The following is a 22,498-nucleotide window of genomic DNA, read 5'->3' as shown; positions in this document are numbered from 1 at the left end:
TTTACAAATAATAAAAAAGGAGAGTTTCAGTTAAAAACTACACAGAAATGGGGTTGCTGAAAGCCAGTGGCATTGTATGCTCTTATGCTAGACTATGACTGCTCAGCCGAAATACCATCCTTTTATGTAGCTTGTTCTGAGTTGTTCTTTGACTGATATAGGAACTAAAATACAGCAGTTTATGTAACTATTCAGAACATGGTTTTGCTTTCAAATTTGTAGATGAAAGTGCATCAATAGGTCACTTTTATAATCTTAATTTTTTTCAAATGAAAACGGTGTAAAGGAGACCAAATAATTGCAAGTGAATGCTACTAATTGTGCATTAGTTCAGATTTTAATATAACATAAATTATTTACTAATATATCTATACTGAATTGGTGGAGCAAATTGCTGTTCTCTTAAATGAATCATCTTGTTTTTCATATAACAACACTGAACTCATGAAGAATCGTACCAGAGGTATTAGGAAGGAGATTGTTCCACTGAATTTGACATATGGAGATGCTGTCAGGGAAGTATGTGTTTCTTGGCACCAGCAAAGAGAACAGCCTTCCTGGTTTCAGACCTTCACATTTAAGTTTTAGTTCACTAGGCAGTCTTAGATCCAGTTGCACTAGTGACCTGTCAGCAGGGACTCCCTGGAAGTGGAGGCATCCTTTGTACTCATTGTCTCTTTGAATACTTTGCTCCAACTGAAGAGAAGGCAATGTTAGCTTGTTCCTAAGAACTTTTTCACAGTTTGTGAACTCTAAATCAACCCTGAAAAACAAAATTTTAAAAAAATTAAAGAAATTTCAGCCAAACTTCTCCAATTATCTGGAATTTTATTCCATCCATATACATGCATAGTAACAACATTTGTTGAGAAATTATTTCTATCAGAAGTAGAACATTATCTTTGTGATCACCAGTTGCAGTATTGCTACTCTTATATTTAAATATATCTTATATATGAATTAGATTCATAATTGCAGCATTGAGTTTAGGGTTTTGTTTTAGACTGTGCCTTTCAAAAGATAAAACTGATTGATATGACCTCATTTCTTACAATACTGCTTCCAGTAATTTTGTTCATTCTTTATAAAGTATTGCATTTAACAGCAAAGGTTTAAAAATTGAGACAGAGATGCATCAGCGAAAGAAAATACAAGTACTATACAAGAAAGAAAATGCCATCTTCATTTAACGTACGTTTCAGATTAAGAAAGTGGACAGAAACATACTGCTACATACAAATGCAAAGCCTAATGACTAAGGTACTGTATGTGCTAAAATATAAAGTGCAAACTGAGCCCAATTGTTCAAAAAAATTGAAATTTTAAGGCGAACTTTACAGCATAGTTGAAACTTCTTTGCAAGTTATATTTTAGCATATACATATATCTGCAACAGCATATAAGAAAAAAAATCAGGATACACAAGTGCTTTTGAAGCTATTTCTAAAATGCTTTTCTGTATTGTTTGCGACTATTTTCTTTAAAATCTACTATACAGTGCAAACCATATGTGCTACACAATAACTATACAATAACATTACAAATGACTTTAATATAAAGTTTTTAAATAAAAAATAACATAACTACAGCTATGAATACTGCTGGTAAAATAAATTAATATTTTTGAAAATGGCACCAATAATACACTTTACTAATGGACTGTAATGAAATTACACCTTTAAGTCTTCAACTCAGCAATAGTGAAATCTCCTGATTGTCCAGATGTAATTCAAACAGCTTTCTTTAAACTGCATGGAACAATATGCTAAACACATGTACCAAAGATGACCAATTGTTTCATTTGACATGTTCTGCTGCATGTGAAGAGCAATAAAACTTCTTGTGAGTTATAAAGTTTGAGAGATTGTTGAACTGGATGTCACAGAGTCGGCAATACTTTCCACTGGTTGGAGCCTGGCTAGAGCCATTCACACCTTTAGCTATACTAGATAACTGTTCCTCTGCTGTAGGAATTGCTGGAGAGACGTTTTCATTTGTAGCTAAGGGATTCTCAGAGATCCAAGAAGGAGACTTGTGCCCATCTTCATGCGGAGGGTTCTGGGAAATGTTCTCTTGATGTGGGTTAGCAGCAGGTCTTTCCTCCTGTTTTAGTCCCCCATTAACTATTACCATGCCTCGGTTTTTCGGCAGTAGTGGAAGAGATTCTTTCTTCTGCACAGCACATCCATTTGAAGGCACCTGGCCTTTAGGAGATTCACTTTCTGTATTTGTGCTTTGATCTAAATCAGTATTATGAATGACAAGAGAACCGGAAATGTAATCACTTGGCTTTATTCCATAATATGGAGAAAGCTGATCTGCTCCTTTAGCTTTCTTTATTGCTCCAGGGTAAAGGCATTGTGGAAGAAACAAATGTTTGTTTTCTTCTTTTGTAGCAATAAGCTGGGCCGCTTCACTAAAGACTTTCAGTCCTTGAAGTGTTGCTAAGTGTGTGGAAAATAAGTTTCCATTAGGAGAGGACTGTTTTGAGTTTCCATTTTTTTCACATTTGATTATGCTTCTCTCATAACTGACATCTGGGCTGTTTCTTTCACTTTCTGGGTTTTGAAACACCTTACTGTCGAGTTGTCCCAGGTCACCACGCTGATGAGCAGTGACAGGACAAAAATTCTGCTTGTGAGCCAGGTAGTTCTCTACCTTGTTAAAACTGATCTTGCATACGGTGCACTCATGGTAGTCCAGCAGCCTTTTGGGAGAAGTGGACGTCCTCTCTGATGGGGGTAAGCATTTTTTACTGAGATCAATTGGCACATCCATCTCCAAGCAAGACACGGTGGAGTGGGCAGTATCACACTTTGAAACTGGAACACACTTGTTAATAGACAGTGATGTTTCCAGATGCTTCGAGACTATTCCTGGAAAGATATCACATCGTGGGTGGTAACATTCCCCAAGACCTTCTGTTGACTCTTGAGTAGATGTACAAGGATTGCCAAGATTAGCAACTTCTAGAAATCGCTGTTGAACTAGTGGTGGCCTCTGCTCTTGCTCTGGTAAGCACATCTCATACATCTTCCTTCGCTTCCGAGTACGCATTGTTCTCTGCATGGCAGGCACTTTGTTGGAAGCAGACCTCTTCAGCGGGGGATCGTGGCGAGTGGCACAGTAATACTGCTTGTGGACCATGTAGGTCTCATGTCTGCTGAAAGTAATATTGCAAGCTTCACACGTGGTCTTGTTAGGGTCACTCTCCCCCTCTACTAAGGGAGCATTGGGATTCTTCACATCAGAAGGTTTTCCATTGATCTTCTCATCACCGTTGCTTGCAGTTGACAACTTCTTAGGCTGTGCAGTAAAGTCTTTTTCATGACTTTTATTGTTTGGCCCAATCAAATCTAAAACATTGGAAGAGTTTAAGCAAGATGTCTGCAGAAGTTGATTTTCTGGATCTGATGTGTGAGGAGCTGGATTCAGGATGTTTATAGAGCTTTGACCATTACTAGGGCTTACAGCTTCAGGCATTTTTTCTGGAACACTGGAAAAATCTGGTGACTTTGCCATCTGCTGCCATCGGCTGCTGCAGTAATGCTTTTTGTGTACTAAATAGTTGTCCAAATTATTGAATGTTATGTTGCATTCAAAACATGTTGCCCCTTTAGGCATCAAAGGACTGTAAATTACAGGCGGATAATTGCTACTTCCATGCCTCAGCCTCCGATGGACCAGCTCTGACATTTTGGCTAATATCTCTGAAGCCTGAGGAACCACAGTGATGTCTTGGGGAAAAGCAAACTGGGAAAGAAAAGGTCCCATTGGGAAAGAAGGACCAATATTAGGCTGAACCGGCGATGAAGCAAGTCTTGGACTGGATGGTTCAGATTTTATTTTGGTATATGAAAAACTCTGCTTATTTGCGGCAGGCTGGGTTTCTGGTCTCTGGTTTGGAAGGAAAAGTGGAGCCTTTTTTTCACATTTATCAAGCTCTGTATCAGAACTTGCATCTTTAGTCTGCATGGTCTTTTGGCTCTGGGGAACATCATTTCTGCTCAACAGGTCTGTTGCTGGCTGTAAACCTTCTTCATTTCCACTTGGAGAATGTTCAATGTCACTTTCTCTCTGAATTTTGTTGCCAGAGACATGTAACTCTTGGTGCTGCAGTAGCTCTCTCTGAGTTTGGAAGCCAAAATGGCAGTGATTGCATCTAAAGGCAGCTTGAGTAAGATGCGAGAACAGGTGCTGATGAAAGTTAATCACTGAATCTGCAGTGTAAGTACAAACTGTGCATTTCAGACTAGCACCGGGTGGGAGAAATTCTTCCATTTTCACTCCTACAGAAAAGACAAGCAAAATACAAAACAAAGTGACCATCTTGCCCCTCATGAAGAATACTGGGAAATCAGCTGCACAGAAGGTACAAATGCACTGAGAATGACTAATTTTCATCTAATGAGATGGTATTAGTCACCCTAAAAATGCTTGAATTGGTTTTTCCTTGAACTGCTAGGTTATTCCCAGACTTTTGCTCTGCTTTGGAGAGCCCTAGTATTTATATGCATTCATCAGAGCTGCAGGGAGAGAAAGAACAAGGGAAGGGAGAAAAAACAGACTGGACTTATTCTAAGTGAAGGGTCTCAGAAATTACAGTTACAACTAAAGGGACACATTATGTTCCCCATACATAATCACTGGAATTTTGAATGCACAGAAAGCACACCAAGGCCAAGAGGCTCAAGGTTATGATGTAGTTTGAGGTACAGCCCTCAGTGTGCCTGAAAGCCACAGACAAAGCCTAAGTAGTATTTTGAGTGGTACTGATGCTCAGCTCTTAGCTTGCATGGGTTGTCTATAGTGTGGGAAGAGGTTACAGCTCTATCCTCATCAGAACTGTGCTCCTTGTGAAGGGAGCAGGAGCAGTAAGACATGGCTTCACTGCCATTTTATCTTTCACATATAATGGCCATTGGCAACTACTGCTATAATATGACACCTTTTCCTCATGAAATCACTACCACTTTATCAAGAACAGTACATTCAAAGGCATCTTACAATCACCAATTAAACAAAAAAACTCTATGTTTCGTGGCATTATGAAACTGCAAATGCTTTAAAAAAAGATAAGACCAGATTTCTCTACTGCAACAACACAGATTCTAGTTACATTTTATAAATAGAAACTGAAAAAATATTGATAGGAATCATATTCAGAATTCAAAATGAATACTTTTTTTATCTACACATACACCACACCTCAGTCAGGTGAAGCAGGTGTGTAGGAGTTGTACAATACAAAACTGTAAGTATGTTGGATGTCACTCTGTGGGTAGTCACATTGCTGTACCTGGAGGTTGTCGCTTCTTCCCTAGCATCAGTGACCCCCCCAAGTTGGGAGTGACATCTGAAATTTGACCTGCTCTTGGCCTCAGAGGCCAGAAGGGAACCAAGAAGATACACAGTACTTTAGTCAGCACACTGTCTCCCATCAGGCACTCTTTCCCTGGGAGGCCACATTAGCCTTTAGCCCCTCCACTGACGTGAGATGGTGCTTCACATGCTTCCCCATCGTGTGGTACAGTGACAGCGGTCTCTATGGAACTTTGCATTTCAGTCAGAGTTCTGCATTACAGTGGTGTAGGTCTGCTAGAGCCTCCAGTGAGAACAGTAATAGCAGTTGAAGCAAACACAGGGCTTCCAAAGATTGCAAGACATTTGGAAAATGAATGTTTCATTCCTCCTGCAGAAGGTGTTATAACTTGTGATAATCTGTACAGAAAGACTGGCAGGATAGTAAAGAGAGCAAAATGATTGAATAGACCGGTTTGTGACTAAAAAGAAAGGGAAAGGCCTGAGGTTTAGCCTCTCTTCTAGGAAATAACTAAAGATTCTTACTGGAAATTCACCACAATCTCAGATCTATGCCTCTCAAGGAACACAGATCTCTAGATTACATGCAGACATGGTCACTCACAGCTCATGGCTCAAAACCCTCAATGCCTAAGCCAGTGGTATGTCAATAAATGCAAATACTTGAAGCAAATATTTTGCACAATGGCTAATATTTCAGTTTTCCTCTGCATGGGGAGAAATTCATCTGTAATCCTCTCAGAGTATCTGGTTATAATTACCAGGCTGTAAGACACACTGGGTCTGCATGCACCTGATCTTATTGAAGCTGTTGTAACCTAGTTCTGCTGGTTTACTGAACAGTGAAATATTTGCTAGGCAACAAACAGAAAACTGCAATAGCCTGATAGTATCTGAAGCACAGAAAGGTCTGACCTCTAAACCACACAGAATCACTAGGCTGGAAGAGACCTTCAAGATCATTGAGTCCACCCCAGCCCTAACACCGCAACTAAACCATGGCACTGAGTGCCACATCCAGTCTTTTTTAAACACATCCAGGGATGGCGACTCCACCACCTTCCCAGGCAGAAAATTCAGTACTTTATCACTCTTTCCATAATAAACTTTTTCCTAATATCCAACCTATATTTACCTTGGCACAGCTTAAGGCTGTGTCCTCTGGTTCTGTCAGTTTCTGCCTGGAGAAAGAGACCAAACCCTACCTGACCACAGCCACCTTTCAGAAAGTTGTAGAGAGTGATAAGGTCACCCCCGAGTCTCCTTTTCTCCAGGCTAAACAAGCCCAGCTCCCTCAGTCGTTCCTCACAGGGCTTGTGTTGCAAGCTCCTCTCCAGCCTCGTTGCCTCCTCTGGATGCCCTCGTGTCTCAACGTCCTTCCCAAACTGAGGGGCCAGAATTGGACACAGCACTCAAAGTTGACCCTTTTTAAATCCCTGCTGGCTGGGTCTGATACCCTGGGCATCCTGTAAGTGCTGCATGATGACACAAAATATAAACTTTTCCATTGCCTGACCAGGTACTGAGGTCAGGCTAACTCACCTACAATTACCAGGATCCTCCTTCCCACCCTTTTTGTGAATGGGCATCACACTGGCCAGTTTCCAGTCCTCTGGAACCCCACCAGTGAGCCAGGACTGCTGGTAAATGATGGAGAGTGGCTTCACAAGCTCATCTGCCAGCTCCCTCATCACCCTGGGATGGATCCCATCTGGGCCCATAGATTTATAAACATCCAAGTAGCTCAGCAGTTCTCTGACTGCCTCCTCTTGGATTACAGGGGGCCATTGATGATGAATGACTAACGGTTTTCTGTGTTGTCTACATAAAGAAGTTTTCACTCAGCAGTCTTTTAGTCCTTTTCTGGGAGGTACCAAACTCCTCCAAGGCAGTATGTTGCCTTTTAGAATTGCAATTGCTACCCAAGTATCAGAGGAACATTTTTTGCTTCACCAAATGCACAGAGTAGACTATGCATGCCCCAGGAGTTTTTACACTGCAGCCAAATAAGGCTTTCTTCTGTGATTAAAGCACCCTTTAGACTTAATTAATGTCCTTTAGACTCCATTCATTTAGGAGGATCAGGAACACCTGTAGAGCCCTTGCTTCTTTCCAAAAGCAGCTCTGTACACCAGACATCAAACACATGACACACTGACCCTGCAGTCTTTCTTGTTTGTGGGTGTTCTCTGCTACTGAAAATTCCAATGCAAAATGTCCTGCAAACTCTAAACTTGTGTTTTCAGCCCTAATTCAATTCAAAATCAGCCATCTACACCATGTGATGTGGGACATGGTTTAGTGGTGGATTTGAGGATCTCAAAGATCTTTTCCAACCTATACAAACCTATGATTCTTTGTTTTTGTGATTCTAAAACACTATATTTATAAGAAAGGAAAATAATATTTCTATAAAACAATAAGTTTTTTTATGAAACAAGTGTCCTGGTAAAAGCACAGAGTTGTGGACCATGATCCTTAGAGCTTCCTGCCTAAGAAGCCTCCTCTAGGGATAAGGAGGAAGATATTTACTTCAGAAGGACGTGTTCTCTGGTTGTGTGTATGTTTGGTTGTAGGAATGTGCCCCCTAATGACAGAGTGGCAAAACTAACCTTTGTCTCCCAAAAAAGGAAAGAAGCCCAGAAGTTTCTCCCAATGATTAGGTGAAAAGCCACCTCATAGGACCTCAGGGACTTCACCAGACACTAGAGAACATCTAATTGGATAGAAGCCAAAAAGTCCCACCTGATCAATCAGGTAGAAAAGAAGACAACCAGAGAGCTAAAGCGCTTTTGTGTTTTTACCAGGAACAGACCTCTGCACCAGGCTTGAGTTTTTCTGTTTGTTATTTTGCCTTTTATTAAACCTTTTTTGTTTCTAACACCGCAGCAGAAGCCATCCTGCTTACTTTATGTCCCCCAAGCCATAGCTGAGCTATCCTTGGGTGTATTAAGTTTCTTTTGAGGGCTTATAAGAACTGGCCTGAGAAAAACAAACTTAATATTTGGTAGCTGGAATCCTGCAGCAATTTATTGTGTCTGGACTCCTGATCATACCTTCACCAGTAAAGAAATGCTGCCTGTATGTGTGTGTACACACATTAAGAGAGAGACAACGATAAATGAGGATTAGTAGATGAGATAAATGACACTGGTTACTTGGGAGAGGTACTTGGTGTAGAACAGGTCAAAAACTGTTGGCATTTTGGTATTATCTACATGCAATGTTTGCATATATTTGGAGAGACATTGATCTACTGAATATCTATAGTGAATAATTCTTAAAAAAGCTAAATCTAGAAGATGATACACGAAAATACATGATACTTACCACTGTGAGAATTTAGGTGCATTTCCAGAGCTCTTGCGTTTGAAAAGCTTTTGGTACACTGTGGAAAGGGGCAGACACTGGATATCTGCTGAGCACTGTCCTCGCTCTCCTCTGACAGCTGTGGCCCCTCTCTTTGCCTCCCGCTGCAGTAATACATGAGATGGGCCTGCAGGTTCCGCTCACTTCGGTACCAAATGCCACAGGATTTGCAAGGGAATATGTCCTCTACAAGCAAGTATAAGCAGATGCAGGTTAGACACAGTTCACTTGGTCCCAACCTATTAACACAGCTAGATTAATTCCCCTCCCTTCCCCATTAAAAAATACTTATTTAACAAAATAGAAAGCAGAGAAATGGGTTTATTAAAATGTCACTTGCAGATGAGAAACTAACATGGGAGACAGTTGGTTCTTTCCAAAGGATATATTTTTTTTAAAGTTGCATAAAGAAAACTGCTAGAAGCTTTTGGTATATAGTTACTTTTAAAAATTAATTGAAATTAAATGTTTGTTGGGAACATGCAATACTAATTAAGGAGCCATGTGGTATTTCCAATACATCACTACTCATTAGGTGACATCTTTTACTTTTTTTTCCTGTGTGCACAAGATTTCCAGCTCTGGGCCTTGGACATTTTAAGTGCTTACTACAGATCATTCTGAAGAATGTGTACTTTCAGTATGCTTATGCATTTATTACTGTAAAATCCTTTTGTTCTGATATCCAGGAGGCAAGACTAGACTACTTTTCCTTAAGATCCTATCATATTGAATGTGATAACATTCTAAGCAGCATGTCTATTTCCTTGGTTCCTATTCTTATTAATTATAGAAATTGAAATTTCTTATGTATTTTTTTGTCCTCTTGTTTTCAGTAAATTGTTGGGTTTCCACTTTTCATTATGCATAGAGGTTATTTACTAAAAATAAGGCAATTTTTCATTATCTCCTATCCCAAAGTGTCAGCAGCCCTCTGAGGAGAGACCATGCAGAGGTTGCACAGACTGTTTTCAACAGCAGAAGCTGGGTTTTGATCATGCATAAGAGGCTACTAATGTGAAGAGTAATAATGGATATGGTATTTTTATACAAAGTGCACAGATATTTGTGTGTTAATACCCTGTCAAAGGACACAGAACCAGTTGTGTATCCATCTCAGAAAGATGATATTTGAAGATCTATTTGACCTTTCTGAAAGGTGAACCTTCCATCCTATCAGTTAGAACAAGAAGAAATCCCTGCTCTTTTGGGGCACATCTACACTAGTAAATTAACGTGTGACAGGATCCACACTTCAACACTAGAACTTGTCTATATTGCTAAGTCATGACAGCAGTCCCTTCTATTCCTTTGGCTTAAGTCAGTGAACACTTCCCACTCATTCATAGATTTCAGGAATTATCATAGGCATAGGACCATTCTCTGTATCTGGTGCGGACACCTCTCGACTGCTTTTGAGACTAAGAGAGGATAAAATTATGAGTAACTCCAGACTGTGGCAGCTGACCTCAGGATCAGGCAATTGCAGTCAACATCAAAACACATCTTGATCAACATGAAAACTCCCCCTGACTTCAGAATGCAAAGAGCTGCTAGAGACTGTAATTAACTTAGTTTTGAAGAATAGCTGGCTGCTCTGAAAACATGGCATGTGAAGCTGATGATGTAATTCATTACCATCCATGACAATTTATGTTTAATTTCAAATATTGATGTGTATAGGACAACTGCTCTGTTTCACTTCCTTTGGGTGAACAAAGTTGAAGACTCCAACCCATTGACATGGATGAGTCTTTTATTTGCTGAATATTTACAAATGCAGCCAAAATTTACATTGCTTAGTTTGCTTCTCTGATTGCAATGCTAACGCTTGTCTATTTTTCTGATCATGAGTTTGCAAAAAATATTTATACCACTACCAATTTCTATTTTTCCCTTTGCCACTGAATAATTGCACACGGATTTCAGACAGAAACACTTAATCAAGCAGTTAGTATTCCAACATACATCATTATTAAAACATTAGTGATACAGCTTGCATCATTTGAAATGTCCAGCTCGCTTTAAAGGTGACATTTCAACATTTGGCTTTGCCCTCAAATGGTTTAAAAATTTGAACTGTTGGTGTTTCCACAGAAAAGAAAGTCCAAAAGTACTAATAGGAAATTCTGATATGGGCAACTTGTCCTATTTGAGTTCATTTGATTGCATTCCATCACAGAATTGAACTTTATGATTATCTTAATGAATTTGACTTCCAGCCATCTTTATTTCTTTGGGTTAGATGGCCTGGACAGTCTGCAGTGCAGTTATGCACAGTGAATATGTGACTCCCATTATATCCCAAGCAGAGAAAATGCATTTGAGGAGTTTTGCATGGTGAGAGGATGGATTTTCAGGGAGAACAATATATAGGGATGGAATCTGAAACTACTACTACTCTAAGGCGATGCAAAACAGATAAAGGCTACTTGAAGCTAATGTTTTAATTACTTAAAACCAAAATATTGGAATTTATTTCAATGGATACTTTAATATAATGAAACATTCAGCCTCAAGCTGAGGGAGTCAAAGATTATATTCTATGTTTGTTTTTAGCAAGTGTTAGGAAACATAAAAAATCCCCCAAACAAGCTACAAAACCATTTTTTTTCCAGAGATATAGAAAAGGAATGTTTAAGAGATGGTTCAGTATAAATCTAGAGGTTCATTCAGCTTGTTGCTCAACTTCTAGTTCAAGACTTTAATGAAGAAACTGAATTTTACTAACTCAACAATGAAACAGTGAAAATAGCCCCTCATGATCAGAGGCAGAGTTGGGACTGATATGGAAAGTTCTGAGCAGTAAGACTTGCTATTTTAGCATTTTCCTTGAGTCAAGAACACAGAAGTTACTCTGAGTTGCTGCTAAACATGTATAGCCAGAGCTGATGCACCATAAACTTAAAAGACTCCTCTTAGTAATGTTCAGTGGCTTTCCAGGGCTCTGCAAAAGTCAGTGCTGACAGAAAAGATGTTTCCAGAAATGTGATATCATAGAAATCTGACTACTTTGCCAAAGCCCAGAGTTGGCCTCATAGATTTACAAGAATATTACCTCAGCTGAAACAAGCAGTGCCCTTTAGGTAAGGCAACCCACTGTAGCAACTCCCTTTCTGCTTTTCAGCATTCCTTCCTTTCCCTGATGGCTATAAACAGGCCTCCCCCAACAGTGGTAACTTTAGTTAGTGGTGTGGTAGGTGCTGCTGACACCTTATTTTGGAAAGGTCCTAATTGTTGGTTCTGTGAACAGGTATGTCAGCTCACAGCTGCCCCACTGGTGGGGTAGAAACGAATGCGCTTAGCTAAAAGGCATGAGGTTGCTCCAACTCACTCTTGGAAGAGAAGACTTGGATGATAAGGGCATTTGAAATTTTATCTTTAAAAACAGGCTAACATTATTTATGTAGCTATCAAAATTGTTTACCAGAAAATAAGCAATTAAAAAGGAAAAATAAAGTGAAAGGAAAACATGGAATGAAATGTGTTACCAGGGATGTTTTAAGTAGTCCTGTGTGAAGAGCTTGAAGATGTGACTGTTTCAGTATTATTAGGTGGGAGTCTGAGTGGCAGATCATGTGATTGCATGTACAGGCGCACCTGAAATACTGTGTTCAGTAGTTCACTATATATAATTATAATACTTAGAAACCATAAGAAGCACGAGGAAGTGCTTCAGCATGGGGTCTAAAAGGACTTGCAAAGTGCTGAGAGCTAAGAATGTGCAATCTACGTGATGACTAAGTGGTGAGGATCATGGCAATGGCCAATACATTTGAAAAGTATAAAATACTTTTATATATAAAAGTATATAAAATAAAAAATAAAATAGTATACAAAATACTTAGAAAGGAGGATGAGGAACTAGGGCTGTATAAAGGTAAACAGCAGGTAAACTTTTGCATTAAAAATGTAAACTTTAATTTGAGCTGAATTGTCCCAGTAGAGGAACACTCATGTCCCTCCTCTCTAAAGACAGCACTTGAATGCATACTGCATTTTATCCATGATAGAGCCCATTGATGACCAGAAGATGTAAAAACATTCTTGGTTCACCACACTGAGTGGAGATGCTACAATAAATCAGGGCTGCTCTAAGGCATGATTTCTGCTGCATTTTGAAACAGTCACTGAAAGGATGTGTTTCTTTTCTTTTTCAGAGTATCACGAATTATTACCAGAAACTGCAGCGGTAAGCAACAAGCTTATTTGAGCAGCAGAGACTGGACTTTGAGAGCTAGCCGACTTATCTCATCTACTTTTTTAACAGTTTCTAATTCAATTGCCTCTGGGAACAGATCACAGAACCTCCACACGAGGGCAGGTACTCTGGGTGAGGCTCTTGTCAGACTGCTCTTCCTGCTCTTTTTATCTGAGATGATGGAGGAACAAAAGCAGGCTTTGAGCTGTGGTGTGGTTTCTGCGGTCATGAATTCACCATTGCTGCATTAGCTTTTCACATGTGCCTTAGAGTACAGTTGTTTTAAAAATCCGCCAGAGAATAGAGTTCCTCACTTACTGTTCACAATAGCTGTAGGCAAAATAGATGCCATGGCAGCTTGCTGCGGGAGCAGCTGTATGGAGTCCAGCAGGCGGGCGGGGTACATGCCTTCTGTCAGAGTCATCTGACTGGCAGCTTGCAGCCTTGAGTCAAAATCCACTACAAAGGCAACCAGCTCTTCACCCTCTGAGATGGCCTTGGTCGTGGTACACCAAAGCTGCCCTCCTGCAAGAAACAAAAAGCAGAAAGATTTAATTGACAATATAAAATTCCAGAACTTACAGCATGAGTACTGTCTTCACAGTTTTCATTTTCTTAAAATTTCCATGGCTTATTTAAGGTAAAGAGGCATACAGTTTTTACTTTTCCTGTCTTCCTTCTATCAACATAGGAATTTTCATGTGTAAGAAAAACAATTTGGGGACCATTTTCCTAACTATTTGCAGCATGAGTAATTATTTTAATTTTTCATTTTGTCTCCTAAAAAGCCAGCATTATGAAAATCAAGATATAGGTGAAAATAACTTATGCAGCACTTCTCTCATTATCATTTTCACCAAAGTTCCTGTAAATTTTTTCTTAACTCCAAGCTTGTTTTATTTTGAATAGCAAATCACAGCTCAGTAAAACCAAACAGCTGCAAGAAAGAAATCAGATTTCCTCTTAAGGGCGTTCTTCCCCTCCCTTATGTTTGTCACCCTCTTTCTCTAAAAAATCTTCCCTTATGTAATATTCTTCGTAACATGACTGCTTTATCTCTGCTTACACTGACTGAACTTCCTGAAAAGAAGATATGCCAAAGATCTGTTTCATAAAGGCTTATTCAAATAAAGGTTTGTTTAAAAGGGGGGGGGAAAGGAGGGGAAGTGGAAGAACTTTCATCAAACAGTAAGATACACTATAGCTCTGTGCTGCAAATGTCACGTGTAGTGCATTAAAAAGAAAATTAACTATGCGAGTACATCTACTAATGTATTTGAATGAGATAGTGAATGCTCATTTATTTAACATGTTTAGACAGGCAAAGCACTTATATTGTGTTATCTACACTCTCAGGCCTAGATACATATCCAATACAGTTATGCCTGAAATAATGTTGCATACTTTATATGTTATAAAGCTTTTTTTTCCTCAGGTTTTGTATATATAGAGAAAGCTATATGTTGCATTCATTAGGCAAGCAAAAACTGTACTCGTTTTGATAAGTAATATTGCTGTGTTTATCTTTCGGCATAACTGCCTTTTCAACTGCACTTCATTTTTTCCCTTCAACGAGATTATAGTTTTAAAACAACTTGTTGCAAAAATCTGGTAGAGGAGATAACAACAGTGTATGATATGCCACAGCTAAATGGAAGAATTAGGACATTGTTTTAGAGAAATCTTGGACAATTAATTAAACCAGTCTATTAGCTTTCAAAGATGAGCAAACAAAAAAGCATCAGTGACAGTGTATTTCAGTGGCAAAATACGCTAAGCTTCCAGACCTCAAAGTGGTGTAGGAGTTTCAAAGCAGAAAAGTGTCTTTGTATTCACCCTTCGGTAATACAACAGTTGAAGGTGCTACAAAGTTTACAAACAATTTACTGTGAGGGGACCAAAGCACACCAAGATTTACTGGTCTCCAAGATTACAACATTAAATGGTGCAAATTTGAATAATTTCCTCTAGAGAATAAGAAGATGAAAAATGAAGACAGCACCAAGAATTTGTACAAATGCCGAATCCTAACACCTGAGCAGGAATTAAAAAAAATTTGAAGAGCACAATCTGACGACATATTGCCTGATATAACTAGTAAATACACAGAAGCCTTCAGAGCTAAACTGGGAGAAAACCTCTTCCAGAGAGAAACAGGCTAAATTCCTAAAGTGTACTTAACTGGTCTTGTAGACGAAAATACATGGAACACACACTGCAATTTGAGAACCTGAAATTAAGTACTTTTGACACAAACATCACACAGTTAATTTCCATTATTAACATGCACTTCTATCTTATTTATATACAGAAAGCGTAATAATCAACCAACATGTTTTAGTATATTTTAATACAGAATAAGAGCTCTTTCTAGACTTTATTATTCACTGGATCTCTTAATAAAAATGAGTCACTGCAGAATAACCAACTGAGACTTTTTCTATCCCAGAAAACATCTTGTGTACCCTTGGGCGGGGGGGGGGGGAAGGAACAAGTGATTACTGTGTCTCCAGCTGCACTTGGTCTGGATCAGCTAAAAGGCTGAGTCAGGCTCCTGGTGTTGGAGCTCCTCAGGGCGTTGACTCATGTCCAGCAGCAGATTAAACTCGGACAGCTGAAGGGAGCAGTGACCCCGGCCGCCTGCTCCACCCAGCTCCTGCAAACTGTCACACCTACGGCAGGCACAGCCTGGTGGGATGTGTGACAGCTTTGGAAGCACAACAGTCCCTAGTTTGGCTTAATAAAGAAAATCAGAATTAGGGAAGTTAAATCCATTCCTGCATATGAATACAAACCTTCAGTTCAGCAGGTTTCAGGTCCAAGAAGGACATTGTTATTTTGTTTTCTCTCATCCGTCTACAGAAAATGAGGCATTTAAGTAATCATGACATACACATCCATGTCTTCATCAGAATATGATATTGTGTTAAGTTAAATCCATAGATGAACTCCCAAAAGTTGCATTCTTCCAGCTATTGGAAATGCAGCTCAGCACCTTTGCAGCAACAGTCACTCATTGGGACAGGACATGGTGCAGTCCCCACTTGTCCCCTTCTATGCTTGCCTGCATAGAGTAAGGCAAGAGTTGCTGTTTTGAAAGATGCAAACGATTTTATTCCCCTTAATGCAGTGAATGCAAACATGCTGACCTTCGTGCACAGCAGGAAGACTGTGGAAGAGAAGTCTTCTTGAGACTTCTACTGTACAGTCAAGCAAAGAGCACAAGTCAGTCAAGAGTGACAGAAAAAGTACTGTCAAGTGCAGAGAACCTGACAGAGGCTTCCAAATTTATTAGGAAGTTCCAATCGTGACTATCATATGAATTACTACCCTGTCTAGACACCTCTGGCAGGGATAAGGGCTTCTTTACAGGTGGCAGCTAAAAATCAGGAAAGAATTTCTTCCCACAAACATTTCTTCAGGCTAGGACACAACTGACATATAGACAGCAGTCTCTCAGGAGCACAACAGCTTTTCATTAAGCACAGAGTAGAGTTAACAACAGGCTTTCAAAGGGATAACACAGAAGCCATAGCCAAGAACGAGTGGCAATTAGGAGATAGGAAGATGTTTGCATGAAATATTTGCAAAGGCATGAAGATTTCATAAAGAAATGTGAAGGACTATTACTTATATGAGATGAAGTTCTGATTAAGCTGGCTAGATTTTTTTTTAACCAACTGTTCCTCCTCTCAGAAATAACTTACAGGAGTGAAATTGTTCTACAAAGCTTTACCAGGCAAGGTTTCACAGTCCTAAGATGACACAGGCATCAGAGAAACAGAAAGGATGAACAGATGTTTTAACAGGGATGAGTGCCTCTGAAATTATCATGGTTATATAATTTGATCAGATAGCAATGGTAGATTTTGGGCCTCTTCTTGTCCATAATGAATACGTTGGTCACCCATTCTGCCATAGCAGAGAGAAGATTCTTAGGCACAAGAAGTATGACATTGATTATGTGGATGACAACGGTAATATTTATTGCTCACACACAGTCTAAATATTGTCAATGAAGTATATAATACAAGCAAGTCTAAAGGATTATAATATAAACTGGTTCAGCTAGAAACATACAGGCTTACAGTCTTTGGCCTTACCGAATGCAAAGCAAAAAAGCATCCCTTTTGCTGCTATAGGATTTTATCTCCATATGTTTTTTACTCACCTATTCTGGACGGAGTGCTCCCTATCTTCGGGCTGGACGTACCCTGCAGGAGTTCCTGACAGGGGCGGGGGAAGGAGGCCAGGAACCCGTATGGAAACTGCCTGCAGCCTTGGGAGAGCGGTTTGCCCAGGTGGCCCAGTCTCCAGCAGCACTTTATACCCTTTTTCAGGCCGATGTGTACTAAAGTCAGTCGCAACCATCACAGCTCCCCCATCTCTGGAATGCGTTCATTATGCGAGCAGTCCAGACAGTTCCTCCTGCAATTCCCACCCAGCATTCTTATCTTAGGGCAATTCCCACCTGGTGTTGTTATCTTTGGACAAATCTTATTGCCAGTCAGAGACAATAGCAAGGAAAAGCGTGTGTGCCTCGTGCAGAGGATGAACGGGAATTTTCGAGCATCCTCGGACTATATTTCCTCACGATCACAACCATGTACACTGAAAAGGGTCTTACGGGTTTTATCTGGTGAAGTAGTAATAAAAGTCTTACTCTTGTGCCAGTGCAGAAAGGAAGGTTTTAGATCAGCAACAGGCTTTGTAACATTGGGAGGCTATTTTCTCGAAAAGGGTAATTATGGTTCTGTGAAATCGAAGATAAGCATCTTGAGCACCTAACGAATTGTTTTATATCTATGGTTAAATGAAACAAATTTATGTGACATATAACACACACATGTCAAGCAGAAGAAAAGAATAAAAACGTCCACGGGAAGTTTCGAGCATCCTCGGACTATTTCCTCACGATCACAGCCATGTACACTGAAAAGGGTCTTACGGGTTTTATCTGGTGAAGTAGTAATAAAAGTCTTACTCTTGTGCCAGTGCAGAAAGGAAGGTTTTAGATCAGCAACAGGCTTTGTAACATTGGGAGGCTATTTTCTCGAAAAGGGTAATTATGGTTCTGTGAAATCGAAGATAAGCATCTTGAGCACCTAACGAATTGTTTTATATCTATGGTTAAATGAAACAAATTTATGTGACATATAACACACACATGTCAAGCAGAAGAAAAGAATAAAAACGTCTGTAAACACTGTGTATTTATTTGAACTCTTATTGTTCAGAATTCAAGGAATTAAAAGTGCTCACTTGTTTAATCATCAGAAGACAGGAAAGCTAAAGAATATCATGGCGTGCAAACTAGAGAAAAAAATTACACTCCCTTTGCATTGGCATGTGTTCTTTACCAAAAGACATCAGGCACTGAAGCAATTATCTGATACCTTCAGAACATCCACCAAAGGGGAAGGTTATTTCAGGGTTCTCTTCTTTGTCTGCATCTTTCACTGCAAATATTTCTGCTGCTTTAAAAAAACACCAACACCCTTAATTCCAAAATGATAAAACCCAACCCAAACCAAAAACTTTCTATGAAAATGAAAGAGTAAGGTCCTGATGTCCCTGAAAAACTGTGGACTTACTGTTCTTTGTAATGTTTATGATCAAGATTCTTGTGCAAACAGATCTGGTTCCTAACAGGAAGCTTATAAATCATACTCATAATTGCTGTCAAAACTGCAGTGGAGTGTACTGCAAGTTTCGATAATAAAGAATAGAGTCACAGTTCAAACTTGATTACATTTTGGAAATTCATGGTGCTCTTACAAGAATCAGTGGTCTTAAATATCTTCTTCTCCTGCCAAATTTTTCACTTGCACTTTTTATTATTTATGAAATCAGTGTCTGCACAATGTCATGCAGACCTCTGCTGATAAACTCTAATTAAGATTAAGACAAGCCTTTTGGAAAGGATCCCATCATTAGCAAACATGATAAACACAAAAATACTCCCTACTTGTCAACCAGGAGCAATTCAGTAACCTAACAGTATTATCTGTTGCTAGGCTACAGGGCTGACAAAGCTTCAATTATATTGTATGGCCATACCTATAGAAAACTGTATAGGAAAATGTATCTCATATAAAAGCATTTAACTTCACCCATGCTATCTGTAATTCATGACTTCCCTCAATGGCAAAAAATCAGGTTAATAATTACATAGCATGCTGAAAAAATCTCAGTGATGTGTCATGTTTGCACAGTTTTTTCTAATTTATCTCTACGATTGATAGACATTTGCTTTGTAAAAATAATAAAATGCAAGCAATGAGATGCTGTAAACCAGAAGCATAACTACATCTGGACTCATCAAGATATGGAATCACACTTAGTATAAAAAATATATAGTAAATTGAACCAATTAAATTATACTTAGATGCAGTAATATCTTCTCTACTCAGAATAAGTTGTAAAATGGTGATAGATATGCATGCTAATTCAAAACTTTATTTTATGTAGGACAGACATCTAAAATAGAAAAAGAAATTTTTTTTTCAACAGCCCTTCCTTTTTTTCTTCTACATTGGAAACATTTTTTAAACAAAGGGACCTCTAGTATTCTATTTGAAACAAGGAATTTACTCAGAAAATTTAACTAAATGGCCCTTCACTCATTTTGATCCTCAGAACCCTAGAACTCTATACCACTTTCAGGGAAAACACAGAATCCTGTACAGTGAGCCTTGTGATGGTGGGCTGCTGCTGGGTTTTTTTTATTTTTTTTATTTTTTTCCCTCCACTTATGTTTTGCAGGTCTTAAGGAATGATAATTTGGAATCTGTGGATCACAGTCTGAAAAGAGATTATATATAAGGTCAGACTCACCTAACTCTATCAGGAAAATGAGTTTCAAAATGGATGAAACCATTAAGCCTCTTGATTCATATTGTTGCTTTTAGGAAAAGTACCTTAAGAGAGCAAGTAACTCAAACCAGCATTTCCACTGAGTACATGGAATTTCATGGACTGAGAAGCATAATGACATATAAGCACATATTTAAAAGCAAATTCCAGTTTCTCTGTCTTTACTATCAGTTGATTTTCCTTGCTAAACTATCTGAGTCTTGTTTTTTTGACCCAGAAATGCCACACACTTTTCACAGAAGTTTAGGAAATCAATGGGAATTTCTATTAAAAGCAGCTTTCAATGCCAGTTAATTCCGAAGTATTACTTTTGTGTAGTAAAATTTGAGCTTACTGGACTTGATTGCGTTGCTGCAACAACATAATAGCCCATTTCCTGTACACACATCTTTTTGCAAGAAGGGTCAAAAGACTATCAGAATTTATTTAAACAACAGACTGTTGCTCTTAGCAACTTCCAGGCACCATCAACTGAATTAAGCCTTCCTCTCCCAATAAAACATTCCAACTTGCAAAAAAATTGTGCTTTTCAGTAATGGTAATGCGGGTTGGAGCTAATTTATTTTCATTCCTCCTTTGTTCCACAGGTTAAGCATTTATGGAAAAATTGCACATCACAATAGGATGGGATCTTCATATTTGGGTTCTTTCTGCTTCTCACCCAAGGGGTTGTGACGACTCAGCATATTGAATGCCATTTCAGTACAGCACAAGTTATTGGGCAGATCTCTAATTTTTGACATGAACAAAGTACATATATCTATATGTGGACACATTGTTTAATAAAAAAAATTATAATTCATTCAAATCCAATACTGTTGAAATTTTTGACAGTAGAGTGGTACAAGGAAGAGAACTTATAAATTATGTGTGCCCCTTCTTTGAAAAATGCTTTGGAGGTTTCTTTGTGCATTGGCAAATACAGTAGGAATATGAGTTATTGTGTGAATCCTCCTGCACAGCACCTGATAAAAGAATAAAGAGCTGTGACATATTCTTAAAACAATAGAGGAATTAAAGAGAAACAATGGGCCAGCTGCTTCATTAATACAATCAAAAGACAGCCCAGCACAGAGGAGTCCAGATAATTAAGCACTACTCTTTTAGACCTTTTTTCTGTAACAAAATTGCTAAAAATTTATTAACTACTTCATAGTTGTTAGATAGATCTATGTACTTGTTTATTTGGGTTGATTAATGCCTTTTCAGTATTCTACAACATGCCAACTCATGGTTCATACAAGTTTTTGAATAAAATAATGTAGGAATATGTGATACGGATCTGTGGTATATACAGCAATAAATCAAAGGCATTTTGTGAACAGTCTTTCCACTTGCTAAATAATTCTTAGCATTTTTCACATGCGTACACAAAATATGTACTCTGCACAGCATTTTTGCTATTAATGCACTTTAATGTTGGGGTTCCAATCGTTTCTCTGTGAAGTGTCTCAAAAATCACCCCTGCAAATTCATACTACTCAAACTCTCACCAAAACCAGCTTTAATGCTACATTATTGAGATGATTTCCTAGCTTCTTCTATAATTTTCCATTGTTTACTGATCAAAGGAGATTGCCAAAAGATATTTGACCTTTAATTTTAACTACCCACTGCATATTATAAGCCTGCAATAAATGGAAAATCTATCATCTTGTAGAAAATTAGACCAATATAGGGGACAAACCAGTTCTGTTGCGACTTTCACTATTACCTTTGTGTTCAGCATAGAATATGAAGCCTTCTCAATTTTTGGCTCACTGAACAAAAGGCAAAATGAAGAAACTGCAGCGATATTTTCCAGAAGCAATACAACAGAAAAATACTCAGCTTAATGGCACTAGCCAAATTAAACCCCTGTATTTAGAGATATAAGCTCTCTGACCAGAAACAGGGAAGAAAATACTCCTTAGGAATATAGCTCTTGCTCCTTCATGTGAGTCAACCTGAGCTTCGGGTCTGACTTCAGCTTAGTCATATGCTGACAGCTGACAGTGTATTCATCTGAATAGATGATTTTATGGTTAAAACTGTCAGGCATTATATAGCTGATAAAGAGGAAAAGAAAAATATGAAAAGAACTCTCCAGTCCTAGGGGAGAGAACTCCTAAACCTGGCATCTCAGTGTGAGTGTCAGGGGTTGGTCTTTCCCTTGCTGCAGTACAACTATTACTAACATCACATCTTATGGCAGCAACTCTCAAATTCACTCTGCAAAAAACCTTCCTCAGCTGAACCCCAAATAAAGCACAGTGTTTCTGAAGAGTAAGGAGTGCAAGGAACAGATTTTGACCTCTTGTTTTTAACACTGTTGTATGCCTGCATTTTGTTAGTTTGAGGATATTTATGTGTTTCCTCCAATTAAATGTGTGCACGTAACACTCAACAGTTCTAATAGGTAAAGAGGCAAAATAGATCAGTGCTCCGAAAATATTCACAGGAAAATAATGTGGTAATTTTATTTGCCATTTTCCCCCCTGATAGAGCTGTCACAGCTTATTTACCACAGGGGGAGACAGTTAAACCCATATCCTTAGAAGTTCTATGCATTTAAGAGGCTTATATATCTCTTCTGGGACCCTCGTTCAAATCCTGGGCTAATCAGAATGAATACATATCTTTCTATTAGATGGCTCTAAAAAGTCTTAGGTGATATCAGCTCCTGGTGGACGACAGTCCAGAGCGTAAAACTATTAAATGTTTGGCACAAATGGCAATACTTATGAAATG

General features: G+C 38.8%; 1 protein-coding gene across 1 annotated transcript in view; it reads right to left on the bottom strand.

The window, feature by feature from the left end:
- Positions 1–808: 808 nt before the first annotated feature.
- The window catches only part of ZFPM2 (zinc finger protein, FOG family member 2), a 308,536-nt gene continuing 286,846 nt past the window's right edge, over positions 809–22,498 (bottom strand). Inside the window, exons 6-8 of the mRNA XM_041413063.1 lie at positions 13,211–13,417; positions 8,653–8,877; positions 809–4,289 (exon numbers count right to left, since the gene is read on the bottom strand). Of these exons, the coding sequence (XP_041268997.1) occupies positions 1,798–4,289; positions 8,653–8,877; positions 13,211–13,417 (2,924 nt within the window). The 3' untranslated portion in view covers positions 809–1,797. The remainder of the gene's footprint in view (positions 4,290–8,652; positions 8,878–13,210; positions 13,418–22,498) is intronic.

The sequence above is a fragment of the Onychostruthus taczanowskii genome, unplaced genomic scaffold (genome assembly GCF_017590055.1).
Source record: "Onychostruthus taczanowskii isolate IOZ18803 unplaced genomic scaffold, ASM1759005v1 scaffold4, whole genome shotgun sequence".
Classification (NCBI taxonomy): domain Eukaryota; kingdom Metazoa; phylum Chordata; class Aves; order Passeriformes; family Passeridae; genus Onychostruthus; species Onychostruthus taczanowskii.
This window is presented reverse-complemented; position numbering and strand designations above follow the sequence as displayed.